General features: G+C 41.4%; 2 protein-coding genes across 2 annotated transcripts; both read right to left on the minus strand.

Moving 5' to 3' along the window:
- Positions 1-1740: 1740 nt before the first annotated feature.
- LOC125988617 (keratin, type I cytoskeletal 18-like) lies at positions 1741-4312 on the minus strand. Its single transcript, XM_049754039.2, has 7 exons — positions 3846-4312; positions 3326-3408; positions 2843-2999; positions 2512-2676; positions 2312-2437; positions 2016-2239; positions 1741-1899 (listed from the first exon to the last, which is right to left on the minus strand). Exons 1-7 carry the CDS (start codon positions 4179-4181, stop codon positions 1773-1775), a joined length of 1218 nt encoding a protein of 405 aa, XP_049609996.1. The 5' UTR covers positions 4182-4312; the 3' UTR covers positions 1741-1772.
- Positions 4313-6094: 1782 nt separating this feature from the next.
- On the minus strand, positions 6095-10987 carry krt18a.1 (keratin 18a, tandem duplicate 1). Its single transcript, XM_049754033.1, has 7 exons — positions 10503-10987; positions 8680-8762; positions 8191-8347; positions 7387-7551; positions 7178-7303; positions 6747-6967; positions 6095-6653 (listed from the first exon to the last, which is right to left on the minus strand). The coding sequence occupies exons 1-7, from the start codon at positions 10899-10901 to the stop codon at positions 6539-6541; spliced, it is 1266 nt and encodes a 421-aa protein (XP_049609990.1). The 5' UTR covers positions 10902-10987; the 3' UTR covers positions 6095-6538.
- Positions 10988-27155: the final 16168 nt, after the last annotated feature.

Below are 27155 nucleotides of genomic sequence, written 5' to 3' on the forward strand. Positions count from 1 at the left end.
AATTGAGTACATTTTTCTTAATATATGTCCAAAACAACCAGCTGTGACATGAACCCCATCATTGGCCCTAAAAGAGATTTCACCTCATTTGATGTTCAGCCAAAGAAGACTACTTGACCTTGATTTAAAATTTCTCTCACCATGGTGTCAGGCGTTTTTGCATTCCCAGGATCTTATGCAAGTAAACAATATAGGGGCTGAATTTCCTGGTGATGTCGAGTCTCTCCTCCTGGTTTGAGGAGCAATAAACTCTCTGGCTCTCCATTGGGAGACCAGAGATTTCTGAGGAATTACTGGCATGCTGAAGTTATTCCCATGGGTTCTTTTAGTTCACTCCTTATCTGCCAATCTGTCTCCTAAATATGTTTAGTCCCCCATCCCTGTTCTCTGGAATTCCCTCTCGATTTCCTCCAAGTCTGCCCAGTTCCTTTCAGTCAGTAAATTAGTGTGGATTTACAAAATTTATATTAGCGTAAATCAACACCAGTGATTTGGACAGTGGCTACGCTTACATGGACGCATTTATTTGGATTACAAATGCTTGATTAGAATAAAAATGCTCCATTTAGAATATTCAGACCGCATCAAGCCCGTTCTAATCAAGATTTTATTCCAAACGAGAGAGACGGTTTATGTTGATTGATAATTCTATTGTCATGCAGGAAAACATTTATTCAAAAATTTAGGAACAAAGCGCTTTTATCGAGCACGTCTGTAACGTCACTATACATGTTTCTGTTATTTCCGGAAGCTGCCATCTCCCTCGGTCTATTATCGCATGCAAAATAGCGTACAGCTGGCCTCGTGTGTCAAAAATGAACTCCAGCAAATACAAAAGTGCCATCTGGAGTATACATTGCAGTTCAGACTCGACGTGACAATTTGGATTGTAGGATTTTTGTCCATGTGCAGCAGCTTGTGACAAAATTATCAGGTTGAGAAAATATAAAGTGAATCTGTCCCAGGAGGCTGTTTCAGATTGCAACATGATTGTCCCCATGGGGACAAAAGTCTGAGTTTTATCATTATTAAATCTTCCGTAGCTATACTATACAAGTCAGTAAATTCTATATTTCAGTTTGATTGTCATCCTTGACACTTTTGGTTATTGTCAGTGGTACCCTACAGAAAACGCGTGCCCCATTTTAGTTTGATTTGTTGTCTAACACTCACAAAGTTTAAATTAAAAGTATTTGTGATACAATGTTCGACATCAACGATATAAAATAGATGGTCTCTTAGAACTAAATTCAATTAGTTTATGAAATAATAGTAGATAATTAAGAACATTTATGATTGAATCTAATTCAGCTCTAATTCCATTGGTATGCTCTCAAGATGGTTTGCAGGCCGCAGAAAACTGCCAAAGTCTTTACACATCACAGTGTATGTGTCACATACTTGGACGCATGGGAAAATGACCTTATGCCAAGTACGGGGTGCTTTTGAAATACCACAGGTCAGAGTGTACATTTTTCTGAAGCAGAAAGAATTTCCTACACTCAATGCAGACTTGGGAGAATGCTGGCGGGAAGCCAGACCGGAAGCCTTGATGGCTCTTTTCTTATGCTTCATGTGGATGAGTGCACACTGGTCAGAGGATGCGGAGGCTCTTCATATTGAAAGACTTGACAAGGTGAGGACCCTTGTATCACCGTCCTCAGTGTTGGACGTAATTGGCCCAAAGTTTTTTGCTCATGTTTGACCCCAGTCACACACAGGCATAAATTTACATCTTAGTATGGATAAATTTCTGTTTATTCTTTCAATTTTTAGTCATCCAGAATCACGCCAGACTTGATGTCCTTGCTCTCTGATACCACTTTGCCGTCCACCAAAGTCTGAGTCACTGTTACCACTTTGGTCTCCACGGTCTTCTTTTTGATAGTGTCCTCAAGTCTGAAAAAATAAACAAGAACAAAGTATTTTTTGGCTGTCAACAAAAAATACCTTGATTTGGATTTGAGTCTACACCATGTTTTGTGAGGATTGTCGCCATACTTGCGCCAACTCACGTTAAGTCTAACCCTCCATCAAGCAGCCGCCTGTACTCGGCTATCTCAGCTTCCAGTTTGATCTTGATGTTGAGGAGGAGTTCGTATTCACTTCTGTTTTGCTCGATCTCAGCGCGGAGTTGAGTGAGCTCTTCCTTCAGCCTCAGAATCAGCTCGTTGTATTTATTCACTTCCAGCCTGTAGCGCATATCAATGTCCTGGATTGTGGCCTTCAGGTTCTCGAGCTGGTTGAAACGAGGTTGGGCTATTTGACTGAGCAGTTATTTTGTATTATGGATATTCAAGACAAAAGTTACCATGCTCAGTGCTGACTGATATTCAATCTCCAATGTCTGATATTTCCTCTTGGTTTCAGATAATATCTGTATTTCTCCTTTCAGGGCTGTGTTCTGCTCAGTTACTTTGGCCCGCACATCTTTCATCTGCGCACAATATCAAAGATGGAGAGTTCTTACTGGCACTCAACAAAGTGCCTCAAACTAATCACTTGGAGTACCTGGTACTCGTGCCATTCTTTGACTTCCTCTGCATTCTTCAATATGATCTTCTCATACTTAGCCCTCATCTCTTCCATAACCCTGCTTATGTCCTGCCCTTTGGGGGCATCAACATCCACATGGACTCCAACCTCAGTGCTCTTGGCACGCAATTCAGCAACATCCTGTCAAAGGGGAAATAAACAGGGAGTGATTTCCTGAGCAATGCCTATCCTGTGCAATCAGTCAAACAACGCATAAAATGGTACACTTTAGAGATGATGCTTAAGTGTGTGAGTCGTTGAATTGATTTTGGTGTACTGTAACGCTCTACTGTTGGCGCTCCCTCACAATATCACGGTTCTTCTTAAGGGTGATTAATTCTTCCTTCAGTGATTCAATGTCGCTCTCCAAGTGCAGTCGGATCACATTGGTGTCATCCAGAATCTTTCGAAGTCTTGCAACATCAGACTCCACTGTCTGACGCATGGATAGCTCGTACTCCGTCCTAGAGAGAGTGAGTGAGTGAGTGAGTGAGTGAGTGAGTGAGTGAGTGAGTGAGTGAGTGAGTGAGTGAGTGAGTGAGTGAGTGAGTGAGTGAGTGAGTGAGTGAGTGAGTGAGTGAGTGAGTGAGTGAGTGAGTGAGTGAGTGAGTGTCAGAGAGAGAGAGAGAGAGAGAGAGAGAGAGAGAGAGAGAGAGAGAGAGAGAGAGAGAGAGAGAGAGAGAGAGAGAGAGAGAGAGAGAGAGAGAGAGAGAGAGAGAGATTTGTTTGATCATATTTGTTTTGTCATTACTCCAAATTGGAACCAGAGCTTAAAAAACTCAATACTCACTTGATCCTAAAATCATCTGAGGCCAACCGGGCGTTGTCAAGGGCGATAGCAATTTGCATGTTGCCCTTAATCTTGTCAAAAATCTGAAACATTCATTCATATCAATGTATGAAATTTATGATTTTGTACATTGATAGACAGTTTGTGATTTTCGCTTTGATCAATAAAATAGTTGAGAAAACAACCTAGGATAATATTATATATCTATCATCACCACATAAAGATAAAAAACTACTATAGTTAGAGCTCGAGCTCAAAATGTAACAACAAATGTTCTAATATACATTGGGATGAATCATGATTTTTGTGTTTGGTTATTCTGCTATCTCTCCATCTCCTTTTACGAAACCAGCTATTTTCCATAATAAGTATAATCCTCTGGATCATGGCCGTGGCTGAAACCTACCCCAGTCCATTTTTGTAAACTACAGCCTAAACCGGTCACTAGGTAATCATGAGCAATCGTAACTGTTGCAATGGGAATTGGCCTTAAGCAATCTGCAGTGTTACATTGTCTCACCTTTGCTCTCAGATCTGCAATGATGGCATTATATTTGCTGTACTCCCTCCCCTCCAGTGGGCCTCTTGTCCCAACGGCCTCTCTGATTTTGATCTCCAGCTTGCTGTTGGCCTTTTCCAGACTTTTCACAGTCTCCATGTAGCTGGCCAGGCGATCGTTCAGCTGCTGCAGGGCAAACTTCTCATTCTCGATGGACCCTGAGAACAAGTAGTCATACCCACCGCTGTACCTGTTGCCAACACCGCTAGAGATCAAGATTCCACGGCCACCTGCCCCGCCATACACAGTGGGGGCATACAGATAAGTCTTCTTCTGTTTTACGGTGATGGGCTCCATGGCTAATTGTTGATTGAGCAGAAGCGTCCGGGGCAGGAATCTTTGGCTGCTGAGAGTAAATCTGTAGGAGAGTGCTGGAGTCTTATATATAATTGTGGAAGGCAGTATTCCCTCTTGCCACGCCTCTCCTAACTATATTGCATTTCCACCTGACTTTTCCCCCGGGGATCAATAAAGTCTATCTATCTATCTATCTATCTATCTATCTAACCTTTAACCAGTCTTTGTAGACTTTGTCCAAGCAAACTATCAAAGACATGAAGGTGTGCTGGCATTTTCATTACACTGCAGTATGTGTGATATCTATGATTAAAATAGCAGCTAAAGGGATGCTGGAAGAATTTCAATTATATGGTCAGAATCTTCTCTCCACCTGCACAATCTAATCTGATGAGATAAGCTTTGTTGAATAATAGTCATGAAAACCTTATCCAAGATAACACTCACTTTCACGTTTAATCTCATGTTTATTTAGCCCTGATTTTGAAAGTCATTTCCTTTTTCAGAGTGCATTCTGCCATTGAATTTTGACCTGTCCAGCGTGACCACACTTCCCAAGTCAGCTGTACTGATCCAAATTAAATCCCGTGATCGAATCTTTTGTCCTTTATGTAAAACACCGCCGCGTATGCGCCGCGACGCAGTTGCAGTTCAGATTACAGTAATCCCTTGCTACATCGCGGTTCGTTTATCGCGGTTTCACTACATCGCGGATTTTTGAATTTTGAAAATTTGTGAAAAAATTCACATATAAGTCACTCCTGAGTATAAATCCCCCCCCCCCCTCCAAACTATAAAAAAAAAAAAAAACGCGACTTATTGTCCGAAAAATACGGTAAATCTTTTGAGATAATTTGGAATGCTAAGAGAATAGACCTTCTCTGGAATGTCACTGTTATAATTAAAATTTTACGGATGAATTCTAAATTCGATTATACTTCGCTATCCTCTAATGTCAATTCAGGGATTTGTTACTAAACACAGTATGCATTTGAATATAATTGCTCACAATGTGCAAAGATTGAAAATTGTACTGCTGAAATGAAGAGATGGAGACATCTGTTTATGTAACAGGCATGACTTCAGCACTGCACCTGATGACATTCTGTGAGGAGGTGGTTACAACCCGTAGTGATAATCGTGTGTACCGGTTTAAGGAAGGACGAGGTGTGGGCGTGTCTGACAACAATTCTATCCAATTAAAGCAACTCTCATCCCCTTGAAATGCGATGTAGAAGTGGCGCACTGATAGTCCTTGGCCTGGTGGGAAATGAAACTGATTCGACTGCATTTGCTTGATGTTCTAATTCTATTTGTAGATTTCACAAAAAATAAATAGGGAAAATCCATGACTTGAACTGGGTCGTCTTGGTCTAGTGTGTATGGAATGATCTATTAGCCTAAAGGCTGGTTGCAGTTTGCATGGTGGGAGCCATCTGCCTGTCTTATCATGAAAGAATTTCTGTGTGTATGTAGTTTAGGTTTCATAAAATGTCACAATTGACAAACTAAAATGTAAGCAATGAAAATGGAGACGTGCACTGTACGTGTAGTATGTAACACTTTCTTCTAATGTCTACTATGTACTGTTTGTGTTTGGACAAACTAAAATATAAACAATGAAAATGTAGATGTGCTTTGTACGTGTAGTATGCAAAACTTTCTTCTATTGTTTACTGTGTACTTTTTGTGTTTGGTCGTCTTGCAGTTCACTCAATTGACTTTTTTAGACACCATGTGATGGATTACTGATCAACGTGAGAAAATGAGGTTGGATTTGATGTTTATGTTTGTGTGCCCAGTGATTAATCACCCAACGTCAGCTGCGATAAGGTTTGAAATCCTCATGACCTTGAATAGGGTAACTGAAAATGGTTTATTTGCGATATAAAGTTTAAAATAAAACACATAAATCCCTGGAATGAACTTTATTGATATGTTTGAACCTCACAGCACGACTAACAGACAGACTCAACCGGACAGAAAGAAAAACCAGGATGTCAGAAAAGTGTTTGGAATTAAATGGCCCTCGTATTGTTTCAAAACATCCCTCAACTCGCCTCATAACATGAGCAGACAATCTGCAGGCCAGCATACATACACAAATAGCAGAACGTCTATGATGAAATAAATAAAAGATGGTTTAGTTTTCTTCTTGTCCAGTTTTCGATTCAGTCAGCTTGTGCAGGGGTTTTTACTAAAGAAGTCAAGCTAATCACTGCAATGGTTTTAGTCTAAGGGTTAGTTACTGTTTAACTAAGATGCCATGAGCCAATTGGAACAAAAGATCAGTTTTGGCCAAATTAATGTTATTATTATTATTGTTGCAGCGAATGTTTGATGGCTGCCTCTGGTGTTCAGAGGTTCTTGGTGTCGGTGGTGGAGGACACAACTTTGCCATCCACAAGGGTCTGTGTCACTGTCATGACCTTGGTCTTGATTGTTTTCTGCTCTTCCAGAGCATCCTGGAGCCTGAAGAGAGAAAAAAAAGCAGGAAAAGATCAAACATCAAACCCTAGAGCTCAGTTTACAAACAGATTTTTCTCGACTGAGTAATCTACACACTTGAAGTCTCCGCCATCCAGCAGCCGTCTGTAAGTAGCAATCTCGGCCTCTAGCTTCATCTTCATATTGAGCAGAGCTTCGTAGTCTTGGGTCTGCAACTGGATGCTGTTGCGAAGCTGAGTGAGTTCGGCCTCCAGGCCCAGGATGATACTGTTGAGTGACTCGACCTCCATGTTGTAGCGCATCTCTGTGTCCCTCAGCGTGCCTTCCAGAGATAATTTCTGCAAAAGTGGACGAGACATGAAACGAAGGAGTTAACATGTGAAAAGAACGAAGCCATCTGGCTGATGACAGCACCATAGCGACGGGTCAGCCATGTGTAAAGCTTATGCCAACAAAGTCCATGGGTGGGTGCTGAGTTGGGCATTTCAGGGAGCTGAGATAAGCGTTGTGTTCAGGTCAATGAAGTATGTCAGCTAAATGCTTCTCACCATGCTCCTCTGGGACTCCAGCTCGATCTCCAAGGTTTGAAGCTGTCTGCGTAGGTCATTCAACTCTGTCTGGGAAGTCTTCAGGGCCTCTGTGTTCACATTGACTTGGGTCTGCACTTCTGTGATCTGAAATCAAAATTGGAATGTAAGGTACCTCAAACAAAGGCACTGGGCTTGGGCGAAATGCAATTTGTTTTCAGATAGTTTACCTGAGATTCATGCCATGCTTTTAGTTCATCTTGGTTCTTCTGTGCCATCTTCTCATACTTAGCCCTTATTTCTGCCATGATCTGAGCGAGGTCCTGTCCTTTAGGAGCGTCAACGTCTACGTGGACTCCTGACTGGGCGATCTGGTTACGAAGCAATAGTACTTCCTGGAGAGAGAGGCCGCAATACAGTTGTTGTAAAAAGTCATTCAGAAATTGGTGTCTTTCCAACTTCTTGTCATACATTGTTGAGGTAAAATAGGTGCATATGTAGTAAAACCGTTTTAAGCTACTGAATGTATTGTCTTACTTTTTTCTCAAACACCAAATATGGATTTCATGATTGTATTGGCTTTACCAAAATAAAATTAATATAATCTTGTTTCAGATTTCCTCTACAAAACATTGCCATGGATTTTTAAAATTTCTTTTATTTTATTTCATTTAGATTTATTGTTTTCCCGAGTCTACGAGAATCTCAGGAAATGTCTGATACAACACTATTGTGTGCAAGGCTATGTCCAAATTGGTATTTCTAAAGCAATATTCCTCTCTGTTTTGGCTTGCAGAACTCTGTATGCCAAATATATCTTTGTATGCAAAATATGTCTTTGGCCTTATTGAAACACATTTGGAGGTTATCAGTTTTAAATGCCTACTATTAAAGTCATTTTAGCTAATCTGAAATCTGAAAAATGTCATTCCCTGAAGAGCATAATTAGCAAAATGGGTAGTTTTTAAAAATAGCTGTTTGTATGGACAGGTTTCAGAATACCTAAGAGACAAATTGTTTGCAGTTTTACTCACGTTGTCGTGGTTCTTCTTAAGGTGGATGAGCTCCTCCTTCAGGGTCTCAATCTCGCTCTCAAGGTTCATGCGGCTCATGTTGGTGTCATCAATCACCTTCCTCAGACCAACAATATCGGCCTCCACTGATTGGCGGATAGCCAGTTCAGACTCGAATCTAATCAAAACATATTGATTACGTGTAAAATAAAAGGTAAAATTCCAGATTAGACCTACTTTGCTTATCTGAAAACTCTTTTTCCCGACCTCAGTTGCAAATCATTTAGCACATTTAGTATTTTGGTAACATACATTAGTCATCTGTCTGTAATATTGTGTAATTTGGGACGCAAATGCAATGATGATGAGAAAGTGACGATTTATCACTACATAACAATTATGATCATGACGAGGACATATTCATCCTTGGAGCCATTCAGCAGTCAAACAGGACGTGCCTGCAGCTGTTTGGCTTCAGGTTGCGTGTTACATCAAACAATTGCGCCTTACTTCACTCTAAAATCGTCGGCTGCCAGGCGAGCGTTGTCAATGCTGAGGACCAGGCGGGCATTGTCCATGGTGGCATCAAACACCTGCAACAGGTTTACAAAAGAGGAACGCTATTCAAATTGAAATCTGATGACAGGGAGTAAACGCTTTCTGTTGACATTGACGCCAAAAGGCTTTCAAATATAAAAAGAATGTGGGACGACCTTTAAGCAGTAGATCTTTTGGTTCATGCATATTAGCTGATGGTATAAAAGCAACAAGCAAAAGCTATTAGTAATTTATCTCTTCTTAAATATGGCACATTTATCCAATGGCCCTCCGCTCTTTGGGAGAATCGCCTAACATTTTGGATAATGTATTGAATGAATGTAGTTATTGTTTTGCCTTACTACTGTCACCCCAAGCCATTGGCCTTTATGCTAAAACAAGTCCAGCTAGATAGTACCTAGGAAGAGTTTAGCTTTTTTTTTTTTCAAAAAATGTAATATTTCCCCCAAGTAAGCAGATACAATAATATACCACATTATTAGCATTTTGGACCAAAAGGAATGTAGAAAACAGATGTACTTTGACTTGCACTATAAAGTAAAAGTATAAAGTTAATGGCATTTAAGTGGATTTTGTATGTTCTTGTCCAAAGATCTTCATTCTATGATTTTACCATATCATACACTTTCTTATTAAAAAAATGTTCAATAAAAAAGTAGGTCAATTGTTTTTTAGTCCCATTGGAAAAGTGAGCGACACACAAGAGCTACTGACTTCATATGTACATTTCAACAGACTCATGGTTGGCACTGTTTACTTTGGGAAAGCGTACAGTAGATAAATGGGGGCATCCAGGTGGAAAAGCCCAAGAGCCAATGAGCAACTGCCACAGAGTCAACTGCTGCCAAACAGGATATTTAAGACAACAGGATGGGGGCACGTGATTTGCATAAAGATGGTGGTAATAGAGGTCAGGGTAGTGTGTGTTTGAGTGTTAAAGCTTGCGTGTGAGCGTCTGCAGTGGGCCGTTGACTTTAGCGCTGTGTGGTTGTTGTTGAAGTTAGAGTCTGTATTTTTTCAGATGGGGGTTGAATAAACCGTAAAAAAAAAAAAAAAAAAAAAAAAAAAACACAATGTTTTTACCAACCTGACCCCATGATATTTGTGTTGCTGCCTGTATGGAACTGTAGGTTCTCTTTGTTTTCCTTCCCAATTCTGTTTTACTACTTAAGGCTTTTACTCACTGGATTGAGTGAGTGAGTGAGTGAGTGAGTGAGTGAGTGAGTGAGTGAGTGAGTGAGTGAGTGAGTGAGTGAGTGAGTGAGTGAGTGAGTGAGTGAGTGAGTGAGTGAGTGCTAAATAGCAAATGGAAAATTGATACACAATATTGCACATTGCAGTGAATTAAAATAACTAAAGTGAGTGTTTTTATCCCTGAGGCTTTATAGTTATTTCATTTAATCTTCATTTTACGGTCTCTGTGACCTGTCCTGATCTTTCTCCCTGCTGTTTCCGGTCCAGCCCCCAGTTCCTGGCCCACAGAGGCAGAGGGGTTGGGGTTGCTGTTGAAGAGGTGGGGGGGGGGTCTTTGCCATGGACCCACTGGAGGCCAGTCTACACTGTCTGCTAGGTATTCACTGCTGATTATTAACACCGACCGCTTAAAGGTTTCTCACAAAAACACATTCTCACGATTCTTCTCAGCTAATGTCTGACACTTGGTTTCATTCATTCATCTCACCAATGACCTGGCAGCTCCATCCAGCATGGTTTTAGCTTAAAGGACATAAAGTACATTGCCCAAATTCATCCTTCCTTAAAGTACATTGCCTCACCTTCCTCCTCAGGTCATCCAGGATGACCTGGTACTTGCTGTAGTCTCTGAAGTCCGGTCCACTCTTGGCCAAGGCCTCCTTGATCTTAATTTCCAGCTTCTGGTTGGCCTGCTCCAGGTTTCTGACCGTCTCCAGGTAGTTGGCCAAGCGGTCATTGAGGTTCTGCATGGCAAACTTCTCATTGCCCGTGATGTTGCTTCCGCTCCCGGACACCTGGATGCTGCTGGAGAAGCCCCCTCCTATTTGTCCCATTCCCGCTACCTGCCCACTGCGCTGACTGGATGAGATGCTGACACGGTTCCCCCCGGCACCACCGTGGATGGTGGGGGCCCTGTATACAGAACCTTTGCCAGAGGACGTGGTGCGCACCGAGTATGTAGTTTGCTTGGAGGTTTGCATCTTTGCTGGAGAGACTCAAAGAGTGAGGCAGAGGCTGGGTTAGCTGAAATGGGATCTCACAGACACAAGGCAGAAAGAGAGGGCCGCTAAACTATATAAACCTTTTGGGCCCTCAGGTCCGCCCATCAGACCACTCCCCCTCACCCATAGTTACCTCCTCTTTTCCAACGGCCAAAACCGCAGCAGTGCTTCCAGCATGCCTCTGTCCTTTACAGTTTGTCCCAAGTTGGTATATCCATCGTAGCCCTGCCATTTTGAATAGTTTATATCTTTATGTTCATGTGTCAACATGTATCAACTGAAAAAAGAGCTATTCTCTATAGAGTCATTCATTACTTGTCAGTTTTGAACAATAAATAAACAATAAAGCAGCATCAGTCCTTGTCTTAAACTTGCCTTTTTTTTTACACATAAGATAAAATAATATTTTAAATTCTGTTACTCCGCATAAGCCACACACAAGTACACTGCAAACACCATTAAGTCCAAAAATTAATAAAGTATCTAAGAAAAAAGCTACTTCACTTGCAACTTTATTAGCATATATCTAATATACATATACTTATATTATAAGTGTTTACAAGATAACTACTTCACATGCAACTTTATTAGCATATAATTATTTTTTTGTTGAATTGGCCCAAATATATTTTTGTGTTGTTGTTTATCTTTATGACACACATTCTTCACTGGTATGGGATTGCGAAACAACCATTACTCAAGTTGTTTCTCGATCCCATTTAGTCAGCTGGGTCACATCCCGTAAATTCATGCCACACCCGCCAAAGGTCACTCAGTTTTGATTATGTCAGAAAATAAAGAAGTGTATTGCAATGAACTTCTGATCATCAAAATTCTCATGAAACAGCTCAATTTGGAGAAATACAAGATGTTTTAGCAAATACTTGCGACATTGAATATATTGATAAAATTCAACAAAATATTTTTAAAAGATTTTTTGCTGTAGTATTGATTCCATCCTATTTTTGCAGTATTGTATTGAAAAAACAAAGTCAATGCCATCATTGACAAATCGACTTCAGCTTGGCTTTCATCTTATTACTATTGATTTAATAAATTTGAAATCACGTCAGATCTATAGCAGGGGTGGTCCAAATCCAGTCCTCAAGGGCTGCTGTCCTGAATGTTTTACATGTCTCCCTCGTCCATCATCCCTTATTCAAATGATTAGGATTGTTATCAGGCTCCTTCAGAGATTGCTGATGAGCTGATCATTTGAATTGACAGTTGGACAGAGTTGATGTAAAATGGGCAGGAACAGTATCACTCAAGTATCATGATGCAGGATTCCAATAAAGATCCAAAAGGCAGGAAAGGGTTAGGGTTGAGTTTTGATCAAATGAATCTTCCACCCTAACTATACATATGTACATTCAACCAAAATGAGTGCGTGCTCGAGAACCCAACATCTTGTAATCTGCACATTTTTAGGCGTGTTTACACTTGATATGTTTTGCTGTTTAGTGTGCTTCATCCGGGTGAAGATGTTATCTCACATCTGAGTATGAACACTACTTGAACCAAAGAAATGGACTAGTCTTTGAACATGACTCCATCAAATCTATCCTTTTAATCTTTTCTATGGACTGGCAATTGCATAGCTGCTTTTGATTTCATCTGTGTGGAATTTCCAGTCAAGTGCTGGGTAGATTTGAAGGCTGCATCAAGAACTGGTTTAAAAAGATATAAAATATAGCTAGTGTAGACTTCAGATCACCTGCAATATTAAGAGAAACACTATTTGTTTGTAAGTAATATTAATCTTAATGTTTCTTAATTATCATTAAGCATGACATGAGTTATCTTGACCTCGTTTGAGCGTGATGTTGTTCCCTCCGAGCAGGATGTAGATCGTAATTGTCCTGCTCCCATGAAGGATATGGTCAAACAAAGAAACAATTGCACAGTCTCCTTAGTATGCACATCAGGACAATGACTTCTGAGCTTGGGTAAAAACATTCCAAACATCCCTCCTGCAGGTTTTTAACAAACGCACATTCCATTCAAAAGACCATTAAAGCTCAAGGATATGCAAGGAACCATGCTTGAATCATATAAAAATGTAAGATTATTTTTCAGATAGAAATGTCAGGCTTGACCTGGAAAACAAATATGAGGCAATTCCATCTTCTTTGGAATCCACATTGAAGTGAGTCAGCATCAAGTTATCCTGTGACTTGATTGCTGACAATGTGTCTTCCGCCCCATCATGTTGTTGAATCTCGCCCCACTGTTTTGTGTGTTTGTTTTTCCGGAAGGTACACTTGGCAGGACATTTAAGGCTAGGAAATACACGACAACTACCCTTGCGTTGCAGTAAAAAGTTAAACAAACGCGACTTACATTGATCACAGGCATCAGCCAAATCTTAGTACAGCCATCCTGAACTTTACCCCCTTAAGGTATTCGTCCCAAATATACTGTAGACAAAACCATCCCTGAGCAAACAAGCCTCAATTATTGCTAACCCAGTCGGAGGTTTGTCTTCATCTGAAGGTGGTCACACCTAAATGAGAAAACAGACGCTAAGATTCAGTGATAAGACAAAGTAGATGAGGGTATCCAGTTTCAAATTCACAGTAGCCTGTTTAAGATTACATATGGACATTATTTGGGATTGCGGTGCCTTGATTTTCTCATGCAAACCGACATAACATCTAGTTTGACGGGCTCTTCCAATGTTTTTAATATAAACAGTAATGATTAAACATGAAATGTTAATGTTAAAGATGACACATGAAATTAAATTTAGATACTTACTGAGTGCAAAAGCAACCTTAGATCAAGATTGTACTGAACTAATAATTCACCCATATACAGAGCCATAACCAGATATACTTTATTTATTATTGTTTTTCCTTCTTATTCCACTTCCTCCCAAAGTTTTATGTAAATCAGAACAAACTCCGATGAAAACATTAAGACTTGGAAAGTGGTGTTTCATACTGTAATGTTGCAATTGTCTGTTTCTATTTTTCTATTCTATTCATCTATTTAACAAAAGCAAACATTAGCAACATCTAACAATTATGTTGAATGTAGGACTTAATTCTATATTTGGTCACACAAGAATGTTTTGTCAGATTTTAATGATGGCAAGGACTTAGAAAGCCTCAAAGGTTCTGGCCCACTGTCAAGAATTTAGTCCATTATTAGGCAGTCATCTCCACATTATGAATGGTTTCCAGCTACTCACTAATCTCTTCACACTAAGGAGGCAAAACAATTTAGTTCCTGTCAACAAATAATGGATAGAATTGGACAAAGCTTAAAACAGAATCAAAAAGCTTAAAGAGTAAATGCTATTGTTTGGAATGTGTAAACATGTATTAAAGCATTTTACATGAGGTACTTTAGCTTGAGGCTTAACTGAACTCATGTTTTAATCAATTACAATCATTATATATCAGATTATTTTAATTATGTGAACTGGCCTTGAACACATTGGTGCACCAAAACACACAACCAACTGAAACAAACTTTCAGTAGGCCATTGCACCAGGTTGTGCTGTTCCCCAAACCATAGAAGAATTTTCACTCATTCGCAGGAAAAGGCCAAATAAGAAATCAAGGAAGGGAAAGGTTTTGTGTAAATTGATTTTTAACCTGTTGATCAAACAATGAATCCACTTGCATAGCTTGTGTGTGCGAGAGTGTGCGCATGTATGTTTTGGGGGGTTTTCAAGCGGGAGAAGCTGGTGCACTGGCCCATGAGTATCTTAGTGAAGTTACTTTGAAGTCCCCATTGAAAAGTTAAATCACGTGCTCTCACTCGTTTTCTCTCTTACACGCACACACACACATCCACACACACGAGCAGAGTTTCATAAAGTGAGCTGAGCTTCAATTAGGTCACAAAAACAGAAAAAGGGTTTTCCTTAAATAATATCACACCAAAAAAAGACAATGTTTTCATGTCTGTATTGGACAGTGCCGAGTGAAAAGGGTATTTGAATCCTTATGCTATAATGACTTCTCAGAGTGCTAATCAGTGTCAGGAAACAGCCAAGCTACATGCGAATTGATTGGACGTGTCTGCACTTGGCTGGAAATATTCACAAAAATATTCCTAAAAACTTTGATATTCTTCAGTGCAGTCTATAGATAGGCAAAGTTCTCTACTGATGGTTTTTGTCATGAAAAGAAAAAGACACCATCAAAACTTGAACATACTGTGAAGTATGATGGAGAGGAAATCATGCTTTTGGACTGCTTTAGCTCCTCAGGGCCTGGACGCATTGCTAACATAAATAGAAAAATGAATTCCCAAGCTAATGATTTGAGTAAACTGAGCAGAGAAAATACACAAAGTGAGATCTCTAAAGTTGTATTTAACTGAGGTCATGGAACCACGGTCACGCATGATGTCATGAGAGACGGATTAACTGGGTGTTTTGTGCTGTCTTTGACTTTGAGTGGCTTTATTTCAAAACACAGGAGCAACCTTAAGAGAAGAAGAATGTGATATGAAGAGTAAAAACAACACTACAAGCTACATTCAAATCTCCATCTGCGCCATACATGTCACTGGACTGGATTTTGTTTACTCTGAGAAGTCACACTGTAGTAATAAGAATAATAACAATAAACTATTCTTGAGTTTTAACTAACTGCTATAGCCACACCTAAGTGTGAGAGGCGTTCATGAGTACTTGGAATAAGAGTGGAGATGCTCATTACTTGACAGATGCTGAGTCAGGAAGTCACAAGGCAATTGCACCTGAAGTCTGAATGTAGCACGCTCCTTGTAAGTATGTGTGCTGGTGTAAAAGTCAGAAGCATGCTCTCACACATAAACACATTTGGTGTGGTATTTATACCCTGTGAGTGTGAAAGCGGTCGTCACTGAGATAATCCACTGCTGAGATACCAGTACTGTGCTGGTCAGTTCTTTTAAATTTCCCAATGAAAGAGAAAGAGGGAGAGAGAGAAAGAAAGAAATCAGCATCTTGGCTGACTTGGACAACTCAGACTGTGGAGTTTTTGTTCAAGGGGTCCATCCTTTCTCTGTTTTGACCTTTGAGGCCAGAACACCCACGGAAAGCGTTAAATCAGAGCAAGCCCTGACAATTCGGCAGCAATGAGACAATTGAGAAGTTTCATTCGCAGACCCAGTCAAAGGGTTGTCCAGTTTTTGACAAGGGGTCAGCTGCTAATCAAGCCCTTGGCTTCTCATAACTAGACACCTAAATCAGTAGGAGGACAAGCCACAGTAGAGAATTTCAGTGAAACTCCTACAGCAGGCCTTCAGTCACAGCTTCAATACTGTTACAGCTTTTATTTTCTGGGGGTGGTGGGGGAGGTCAGCTCCATTGTCACAAGGCTAACTTTGTAACTATGTGAGATTGTGAGAAAAGACTTAGATTGAATCATATCTTCTAAAAAACTTTGATCGTTTCTTACAATGTAATTTGTACTCTTGATATATTTTTTAAAATGTGTTTGTGCATTCTGCTGTGTGTTGCTATGAACAATGGCAGTGCTGGGTGGGGGGTCACCTTCCGCTCCTGAATTATCCTTCACATTTGCATTATCAAATTGATTAGGATGTTACCCAATCAGCAGCACATTGACAATCATATTGTAAAGCTGCACACAAACACAAAAGCCAAGAATCTCTGTTAATTCCTGTTTAAGTCTTGACATTAAATGTTAGGATAGACAGACTGGGCTCTATCGTTTGTATTTCTGGGTGGGGTGGAGGAATATTTGCATTTTTTTTTAATATGGATTTTCACCAACAATTACTGTGTTTTCAAAAAGTCAACTCAATGTAGTTTTTCCATAATCCTGTTCAATGATGAGCAAACACCAATTGACACAATACCTCTCAAATTGGCGACTTAATATCTCTCTGACAAGTTGTTGTCGTTGGTGGTGATGAATGAATGAATGAATGAATGAATGAATGAATGAATGAATGAATGAATGAATGAATGAATGAATGGACATTTGTGTTATTAGGTCATGCATGAAATAGTAAGTCCAACTCACATAGATTTATAAGACACCAAACAATCAACACCACGAAATATACAGTCAAAAACAGTCCTTCATGTAAAGGTATTCCTAATGAAGTGCCCGGTGATGGTTCGCTGCAACCTAATATCAGACTAAATATCAGAAGGAAAAGCGTGACAGCTGGAACAATGCAAATGAGCACCAAAAAAGCCACAACAACGGTTTGATTCAGACGCACTTCCTGGTGGTCGGAGGTTGCATGTCTGTCTGGGTGTGCATGAATTCTGGTCTTTTCAGGGTGGGGCACTGGAAAAAAGCCCCCTAAACTAAACACACACATGTGGAAGACATTACTTTGCTATATGATATTAATACCAACACTTTTAGACACAGGGTTTATATCATAAATTGAGAGGGAACGTCCTTCTGGGAATGTGTGCTGTGGAGCCCCTTGTGCATTTTATGTGCATTTTGGTCCTTTTGCTCAAACACACGCACTCGCACACACACACGCGCACACACACGCGCACACACACACGCACACACACGCGCACACACGCGCACACACACACACGCGCACACACACACACGCACACACACACACACACTCACACACACACACACACACACACAACTTTTTTTGTCTGTTGCTGTGGAGTCGCTTTAAAGCCCTGTTACATAACGTTATGGGCGCAGTGACGTGGAAAAGTGACCTTTTTAAACAATATGCCATTTGTTGAACACATTTCACTGCAATCTATCTATCTATCTATCTATCTATCTATCTATCTATCTATCTATCTATCTATCTATCTATCTATCTATCTATCTATCTATCTATCTATCTATCTATCTATCTATCTATCTGTCTGTCTGTCTGTCTGTCTGTCTGTCTGTCTGTCTGTCTGTCTGTCTGTCTGTCTGTCTGTCTGTCTGTCTGTCTGTCTGTCTATCTATCTATCTATCTATCTATCCATCCATCCATCCATCCATCCATCCATCCATCCATCCATCCATCCATCCATCTATCTATCTATATACTAACTGCCTGTCTGCCTGCTTGTCTGTCTGTCTGTCTAGCTCACAACCAGCTCAGACCTGGAATGTATACACAGTCTGTGCTGGATGCGTTCTGTGCAGAGGCTGGACGGAGTGTGATGATTTACACTTCCAGGTGGCAGTTGTTTGGTTGGTATGCAATAGTGGAGACGTGTTCTCCTGCACACGAAAGGGAAACATGAATTCTGAACAGGAACATTGTGTTTTCTTCTCGTGGCTGTACGGAATGACATTACGAGAGCACTGAGAGAAGATCCAAGCTTTAAAAGAAGACAAAGCCAGCATCTGACCTATAGGATGGTGTTTTCCTTAACGAAACACAGTCTACAGAGCAATGGGGTGGAAAGTTTTTTTTTTCTTCTTCTTCTTCCTATAGTGCTCACACAAGAGTGAATACATGGCCTAAATCTTCTTTTTCACCCTGTCAGCTTCTTTCTTCCACGCAGACATTATGGCCGCCGCGTCTCCTCTCTCCCATTGCAACCCGCGTCTTCACTCTGTAATTGCTCCCAGAACCTCCTCCCACTGACTGATGTTGAGTTGTGCAAGGAAGAGAAAAATTCCAAACCGAGTCCTCGCTGTGTTTCCACGGCAACGGGAAACACATCAGACTTCATTTTGGGAAGAAGGCCTCTGTTTCGGTAGGCTATTATTTTTACCCGTCCTTTGAGCACACACGAAAGGCCGGTTCAGAAGGCTCCTGGCAAACCCCTGCTGGTTTTGACACACCACATTTCACAAGTGTGTGCAAGACCACACCGCAGTAGCCACAGTTGATTTTTTAGGTGCTCAACTCCCGTGGTGCCGAGCTGCTGCGAGAGATGTTTTTGGACACAATGGGCTCGTTTGAGTGGACGGTGAAGAAAGTCCTTCCAGGCAATTCATAGTCAAGGACAAAAAGCCTGAAGTGAGTGGGTGGAAAAATGACCACTGTCTGGTCACAAGGAATGTACCAACTGGCCAAGAAGGTCTTGGGAAGAATCAGCCATTGATAGCAATGCGTGTGAGAGGGAAGTGTTCTTCTTCATTGCGCATGATTTAAAAAGGAGGCCAATGACAAGGCTGTCTCTTTTGTCATGGGAGATCTTCCTTTTTCAAAATTGACAACTCATCATTTCTTGGATTTCATATAATTGTGAAACATGTTCAGTGATAGTCAAATAGACTGAAGCTGCTTTGTTTTACAAGAGCTACTGACCCAAAGAAATGTGTTCCAGTGAAATCTAAGTTGGCAATGTATATCTTTATTCAAGCACTGAATTTCATTCAAACGGCTTCTACGAATTACTCATTTAAAAATAATGTCTATAATCTAATGAGACATTGTGAGGAAATGTGAGAACAGCCTCTTAAATGAACAGTATCCCTACGTATGACTAGTGGTTGACAGCAGATATATCCAGAAAATTCTGCAGACGAGACTTATATAACTTGAAAAGCAATATAGAAAGGAAAAGTCATCCCTATTTTTTGGATGCCATTGGTTTTCCCCGCCCATCTCATAAGTGCCTCTTGAATTTGGAGTCTATTTCAGGTGACTGACTCATTTCTACCATATAATCAGGTTGTGGCTACCCAACGGCCGCCTCACATGAAATGAGACGTGGATACGGAGCGGAGGCGGTTTGAGGGAAATCCTTCTCGCATCAGGGTATCCCCCCATTCAGGAAGTTCTTTTGTGTATCTTTCCCGTTTGTCGCCACCCTCAGATATCCGAAACGACCATATGCACGTCTGGAAAGCATTACATCCAGCGATGGCTTTCCACTCCCTTTTTTTTATTTCTGCCTTTCCATTCCTTTTTTTCCACGCCACGTCACTGCAGTGTTGTATGAATTTAATGGATTCCAAATGGTGCAAAAAGCAGTGCACTCTTTGTGCACCTCTCCAATTTGCAGGCAAACACGCTCCTGTGTGACTGACTACATACTGCACATACATATTGAAAATAAGTGAGACGAGTGAAGAATATAACATATGTATACCAGTAGCAGCGTATCTATATGAAGAGGCAAAATGACAATTTGGACGCCTCTCACAGTGCCGCTAGGATCTGCTCCAGGAATTTGTCTGTCTGGCAGCTATATGTTGACATGTCAGGAGGTGACCTGCTGACCTTTTGGAGCTCGGTGCTCCCTGTTTACTCCTTTAGGCCACTAGGGCATACATACTCTGTGTTAAATATAAAATATAAATTGTCAGCAAAGAAAAACTGTGCCATCTGGTGGGACATCATGTCAAAGGAAAACTCGCTACTACTACAACTACTATGACTATTTAGTTTCGAGTCTCCCACTGATTGCTGAATTCAATTTTCTTTCCCGACAGCTTGAGCAATGGCCTTTGCTGTTATTTTATTATGTTTAATCGCTTTGTCTTGCTACTTGACTTTTTGACTTTGGGAGTGGTGGCCGATGACCAATCACAGTGCAGGAAAATGCAAAAGTTGCAAGACTTTGGTGGCCTCCCACACTCTCTGTGCTCTGGCTTTTCATTAAGACTGTTTATCCCACAACTAGGGCTATGCGCCAAGTGCTAATTATGCAGTCTTTTTCTTGGTTGACTCTTATCGCCTTCCTGCTTTTTCTCCACGACTCCCCTGAAGTTGCAACTGCAGTTTACATTTTACAGTTACAGTCTGCCACTGCTCCTTCTTCCCAGGGTCGTCTATCTTTCACACACTTCGTGATTTACTCCCCCTCACCCTTTCGTCCGACCCAGAGCTGGTGTGCAACGCCTTTTTTTCTTTTTACTCATTCCTGCCTCATTCCCTTCTTCTCTTACCCAACGCCTCCCACACTCTTTTACCTTCAATCCTGCCTTTTATCGCTTTCTGACCTTCCAACTTCAGGGCTGTGTTCCGATCCAATGGCGCACACCCATCTCCCCCGCAGGAATGCACTGTTTGTACCTAAACACAACAAAAGCACTGATAAGGACATGTCTTCACAAGGACAGTTGAAACTGGCCCTTATCAGAGGGAGCCGCAGAGGAAGGAAGGCTGTTTTAGTCGTTAAATTGGTGGGGAATACCTGCTTGTTTAATGATTAATTCATTTAGCAGACACCTTAATGTAAAGCATCACCAAGTGGACTGTGGGTTCAACCTAATTACTAAATCAGTCGTGAAATTATTCACTTTTATGATAAAGCAGGTGCTTTTATTTCCCAATCCTTATCATAAGTTTTTTAGTCCAACACCTCTTAACATGTCTCGAATTTTTGGGGGATTATTTGACCAAATTTTCCACTATTGACTTACTTCTGACTTCTGATTGGATAAAAATTCCTTACCTGGCATGCCTGTAAATGTGTTCTCATGATGAGAAAAAGATGACCTTTTTTACCCTTTGGGTTCCAGTATGTGGGGAAATGTCCCATGTACAAGTGGACACATTCTAAAACCAGGTATGATGTCATTTCACCGATTTTATTTAGTCAGCACTCTGTTGAGATGACCCTTACCCCTGACTTATTTGTCAATGGTTTACTGGATAACTAGAGTGTTTAAGCTCCAGTGAACAGCAGCTGCATGGAGCTATTTAGTCATGGATGCCTGCGCCAGCCTCCCATGAAATGACTAGTATGGATGCATTGGAAACTCTGTGGCAACAATTTGTAGAAGTTGACTCACTGACCAAAATGGAGAAAACATGCTTCCCTCAAAAATAGGAAATCACTTCAAACATCCTGCATATTTTCTCGTTGATTGGCTTAACATCCCTGGGATCTCCTTCCTCAGATGTGCAAATCGTTCGAGCCAAGCTATTATATAACGGCATCAGGTTACACACCCATGCAGATGAGCTGCACAATGGGGGCTTGTTCTTTTGCCACTGTGCTCAGAAGACATCTGGACATTGTCATGTGGACAACTAGAGTGAATGTAATTCAGTAGAATAATAACACCAAATTGTACCGCTTCATAGTATCATGTATCTAAATAAGATATTGTCAAACAAACAACAAAACAACCATGAAACAAATAAAAGTTCAAATAAAACAATTCTGGTTGTTCTAAATTCAAACATAATAAAGTCATGGACTCGCCTAAAGTCAGCAGGAAATGACACCAGCTCACCCGTGAACCTCATGAGGTCATGTACGAAATACTTGGTTAAAAAAACATTATGTGGCTGCTCAATATAATAGTGATACCCAACAATGGCCTCCTGCCTGAAATCCCCTCGAGCAGTGGTAATCCTACATTTATTCACAGTTAATATCAAAATTATTGGTCGAGATAAATTTGTTGCATAACAATACATTTTCTCTGATAAATGGGTCACTTTTTGTCAGAAAAGACAAAGGAAAGTGGCAAAAGACTGTTAGGAGATCTTTTTGAAAGCAGGTTTGCTACTCGTTTTACATTTTGTGAAAATATTACATTTTGAAAAATTATCAAACATTCCAACTTTATGGTTCATTAAAATGTTCCAACACTATGGTTGATTAAAGTGTTCTCAATTATGCTCGGTCACGATAATCCCTTTGGAATGATGTTAATGAAGACAAGTTATCTTTAAAATCTATTCATGTATTTGTGTATTAAGTTATTCATTCATTCATTCATTCATTCATCCATCCATTCATTCATTCATTCATTCATTCATTCATTCATTCATTCATTCATTAGTTGTACAGTAATTTTCATCAGTCTTACAAAACTAATAAAAATGAGACTGGCACAAGTCTGTAACTTCACCTAGTGTGTCTTGGTTGCAAAAGGGGGCAGTATGGTGCAGGTGTGCCAGGTAAGCAGTGAAAAAAGAAATACCGTGCAATATTCCTTTCCATGCACATAGAGCCTTTCTTTACAGAGCTGTAACTCCCCTTTATTGCGTAACAGGCAGCCCCCGCCCCACTGTGTGCAAATATCTTCATGCGTCTGCTGCAACTTACTTTTGACTGCAAGTCTGTCTGTGCGTGTGTGTGTGTGTGCGTGCGTGTGTGCGAGTCCACACGCTCAAGTGTTTGTTGATTGTGAGATTGCGAGTGAGTGAGGGAAATAGAGAGACATCCAGCAAAGATAACCAAGTAGCTAAGATGGAGTTTCAAAGCAGTGGGGAGGGCGTCGGCGTGTTGTTGCACACTTGGGGTCTTATCAGTCGGCAGGGGGAGCGAGCAACAAGAGAAGTGTAGCCACTGTGTTCTAAAACAATGCCTGTGGGGAAAAAAAACAAACTCCATATCCCCACATGCTTTTTAAAAAAGTGTTGGATTGTTATCTTGCTGTGGCATACTCAGCGGGTAGGAAATAACAGCTCTGCTCATGCATCCCTCCTTGCTAAGCCTTCTTACCACCCAAAGCATTTATTCGTTTACAAACTACAATCCCTGTGTAATTTTCTTCCCAAACGTGTGTCTCACTATATCCTTTGTCCTTTCAATCGCAGTGTGATCTTCAGGTATTCTTCATCAGGCCACAACACATGTCGTCAAACCTGTCTACCTGGTTATGTTTTCCCAAACAATTTGCTCTCCGGAATGCACCCGAGATCTCGAGAACCGAAAGCAACTCTTGGACCGGATGCCTTTGACATCCAAGCAACAGTTCTTTGGAACATTGACAGGCCTAGGCGGCTCGGTGGCGCACTGGGTAGCACGTCTGCCTCACAGTTAGGAGGGTGCGGGTTCGATTCCACCTCCGGCCCTCCCTGTGCGGAATTTGCATGTTCTCCCCGAGCCCGCGTGGGTTTTCTCCGGGCACTCTGGTTTCCTCCCACATCCCAAAAACATGCTTGGTAGGCCGATTGATCACTCCAAATTGTCCCTAGGTGTGAGTGCGAGTGCGAATGGTTGTTTGTCTCTGTGTGCCCTGCGATTGGCTGGCAACCGGTTCAGGGTGTCCCCCGCCTACTGCCCGATGACGGCTGGGATAGGCTCTAGCACGCCCGCGACCCCCGTGGGGACTAAACGGTTCGGAAAATGGATGGATGGATGGATTGACAGGCCTGACGAGATCATTCCATATTACTCAAAGACCTGAATGATATCAAAAACATGAAGCAAAGTCAAATAAACTTGGTTAATACCATGTTTGAAATTGACAATATGACTTCATCAAAACAAGAACATGGAAAATTCTGGGTGATCTCTTCTAAGCTTCATTGTGCTTTCCCCTTAGCAGCAGGCAGTCAAAATCTATGAGATGGGATTTATATACCCCCACAGTGGACCCACTTGTCACAATGTAATTAATTCTCCCAAAAGAAACGTAGGAAATTGAGTGATGATGCTCTTCTATTTTCACCATTATACTGTGTTGTTCATTTAATTTTGCCCTACAGGTTATCACTGGAGGCTCCAAACTCAGTCCAAGCGCAAAATGTCACTTTCATTCTAAGACCAAACATCACATTGCTCTCTGCATGGTTCATTTTTTCTCCTTTAAGTCTAATCTTTCAGAACCAATTAACTGCATTTTATGATCAAACAGTGTAAGTTGAATGTTCTGCTTGATTCATTTCTGACTGCTCAGGGAAGCCCTGCTAACTGAAATTTAGGTATTAAAAGGTGATTTCAATGTAAAATTCCTCATTACTATCCAAAGTGAAATTGAAAAATTGACAGCTTGTACAAAAAACTCACCAACCTAATGTTCTAGATATGGCAAAAAGTTGTGCAAGGACTGGGCGTGAACACATTATGCAGGTGGAGATGCGCATCAATTATTTAGTGTCGTACAGGCATCTACAACAGGTGTCATGTGATAGTCTCCATAGGACATCACACGTGCATGCAACAACATGCAACAATGCACCCACACACACGCTATCAATTTCATCACCGCTGCATGGGTTTGGTTGTGTTCATTGGATGAACATCCTATCATAAAAATCAAATCAAGTTATAATGAAAAATATTTGGAATGGTCTCAAGAAGTAACCTGACCTTAGCTAACTTAAACTGACTCATTTGAGAATGAGAGTGCACTGATTGTGCACTGAAATAGACGACAATGATTTTGGCCCCATTACGGTTAGAACATGTAGTAAATAATTGCATGGGGGTCTCTGGTTTGCAATAGAACCATTGTGCAAGGTAATGAAGGTACGAACATGATTGAACCAGTTGAGGTATGCATGAACTACTTTGTGCTATTGGCATATAGTCCTTGTCATACTGCACCTAACAATGTGCAGCAGGCCAACACCGAACCTCTATATTAAATAGTGTTTAAATTTATTTAAAAAAAAAAAAGTTCTATTGGAGAGTGGCAAAGTGCTTCCAATAGGAAATGTTGTGGCAAAGGGATTTTTGAGAGGTACATTGGCAGACTTTTACAGTAAAAACGGCATGAGGAAGATTGGGAAATACCTCATAAATAAGTGTCCTGAGTCTTGGGAGACAAAAGTAATCACATACCGTGACGTGACGCATAGTGATGGAGGGTGTTTTCCACCCAGCTGAATATACAGTCATACATAAACCTTGCTCAACCTGAAGCAAAGCAATCTTGGTTGAACTGTAGTTTATGAATGAGTTTACACACTTTGCACTTTGTCACCAACTAATAAGTACACAACACCCATTTCCCCTTTTTTTCTGCTGGTTGTATCCTCCTCTTCCTTAAATTGAGCACAGCCAAGGTGCGGTCTACTTCTCATCCAAAACAAAAGACTGCCTGCACTTCCTGATACGTTAGCTCTACCAAATTTGGGCAAGGTTGTAGTTGTCCTTACATCATTACCCACGGACCTTTCACAATGAACAAAAATGTGAAAAGGCAGAGTAAAATTTGTTACAAGGAGCCACTCAAAGTTAGTGCCGTATTGATTATAAAGGTAAAGACCCAATGATTGTCACACACACATCTGGGTGTGGCGAAATTCGTCCTCTGCATTTAACCCATCCTCTAGGGGAGCAGTGAGCAGCGGTACCGCGCTCGGGAATCCTTTGGCGATTTAACCTCCCAATTCCAACCCTTGATGCTGAGTGCCAAGCAGGGAGGCAGTGGGTCCCATTTTTATAGTCTTTGGTATGACCCGGCCGGGGTTTGAACCCACAACCTTCCAGTCTCAGGGCGGATATATTTCATTGGAGTATATTTATAGTTTAGTTGGATTTTCCATAAAAGTACTTATTGTAATTATGATTTTACTACTGTGCGAGCAATATCATAGGTGCTACTGATATTCAATTTGACTGTTCATTTTTGAGTTTTTCAATAAGATGTTCACAAATGCTCTTTAAGATTTAAATGTGTAGTTATGTTTAACAATAAATGTGTTACTCTGTGGTGGTATGTAAGCACTGCTCGCCGCTTGTGGAGTTTGTGATCATTAAGTGCCGTCCTTTTTATCTACCGAGGGAATTTACCGCGATTCTGCTAGTCGCGGTATACATCCCGCCTTCCAACATCGAAGGAGACAGGATCGCGGCGCTTGGTGAACTGTACCAGGCTGTCAGTGAACAGCAAACAGCGCACCCTGACGGTTTCACCATCTTCGCTGGAGACTTCAATCATGCCAACCTGAAGTCTGTTTTCCCGAGGTTTCACCAGCATGTTCCCTTTCCGACACGTGGAGACAGCTTCCTGGACCTAGTCTACTCGGCGCAAAAGGGAGCTTTCAAAGCCACCCCCCTCCCCCATCTGGGGCTTTCTGACCATCTCACCGTCTTGCTTTTGCCCGCATACAGACAATTGGTAAAGGCATCCAGGCCGGTTCGGAGGCAGGTTCGAGTGTGGCCTGAGGGTGCCTCCGATGCACTTCGTGACTGCTTCGACACCACTGACTGGGACTTATTTAAGCAGGCAGCCACCTACAACGATTGGACGGACATAGAGGAGTATACTGACTCTGTTACCTCTTACATCACAAAGTGCATCGATGATGTGACTTGCTCAAAATCCGTCGTCACTCGCGCGAACTGGAAGCCGTGGCTGACGGGGGCTGTCCTCAGACCTTTGAGGGCCAGGGACAAGGCTTTCAGAGCGGGGGATGAGGCTGGCTTGAGGACAGCGAGGGCCGACCTGTCCCGAGGCATCAAAGAAGCGAAGAAGGCGTTCTCGTGCAAGGTCTCCACCCACTTCAAGGACAGCAAGGACGCACGTAGCCTTTGGCGGGGCATTCAGACCATCACGGACTACAAGCCCGCGCCGAGGAGCTGTGAGGGCGACGTCCGTCTGCTGAACGATCTGAACCGCTTCTTTGCTCGCTTCGACGCCCAGAACAGCACTTGCCCACTGAAGTCCACTCCCCCCCCCCAC

Source organism: Syngnathus scovelli, chromosome 2 (assembly GCF_024217435.2).
Source record: "Syngnathus scovelli strain Florida chromosome 2, RoL_Ssco_1.2, whole genome shotgun sequence".
Taxonomy (NCBI): domain Eukaryota; kingdom Metazoa; phylum Chordata; class Actinopteri; order Syngnathiformes; family Syngnathidae; genus Syngnathus; species Syngnathus scovelli.

Coding starts and splice junctions, on each gene's coding strand:
- LOC125988617 (XM_049754039.2), bottom strand. CDS start 4,181: ATGGAGCCCATCACCGTAAAACAGAAGAAGACTTATCTGTATGCCCCC. Junction 3,000..3,325: donor TCAGATGATTTTAGGATCAA/GTGAGTATTGAG, acceptor CACTCTCTCTAG/GACGGAGTACGAGCTATCCA. Junction 2,240..2,311: donor ATCAGTCAGCACTGAGCATG/GTAACTTTTGTC, acceptor CGTTTCAACCAG/CTCGAGAACCTGAAGGCCAC.
- krt18a.1 (XM_049754033.1), bottom strand. CDS start 10,901: ATGCAAACCTCCAAGCAAACTACATACTCGGTGCGCACCACGTCCTCT. Junction 8,763..10,502: donor TGGATGACCTGAGGAGGAAG/GTGAGGCAATGT, acceptor AACCTGTTGCAG/GTGTTTGATGCCACCATGGA. Junction 7,304..7,386: donor AAGCATGGCATGAATCTCAG/GTAAACTATCTG, acceptor TTTTGATTTCAG/ATCACAGAAGTGCAGACCCA.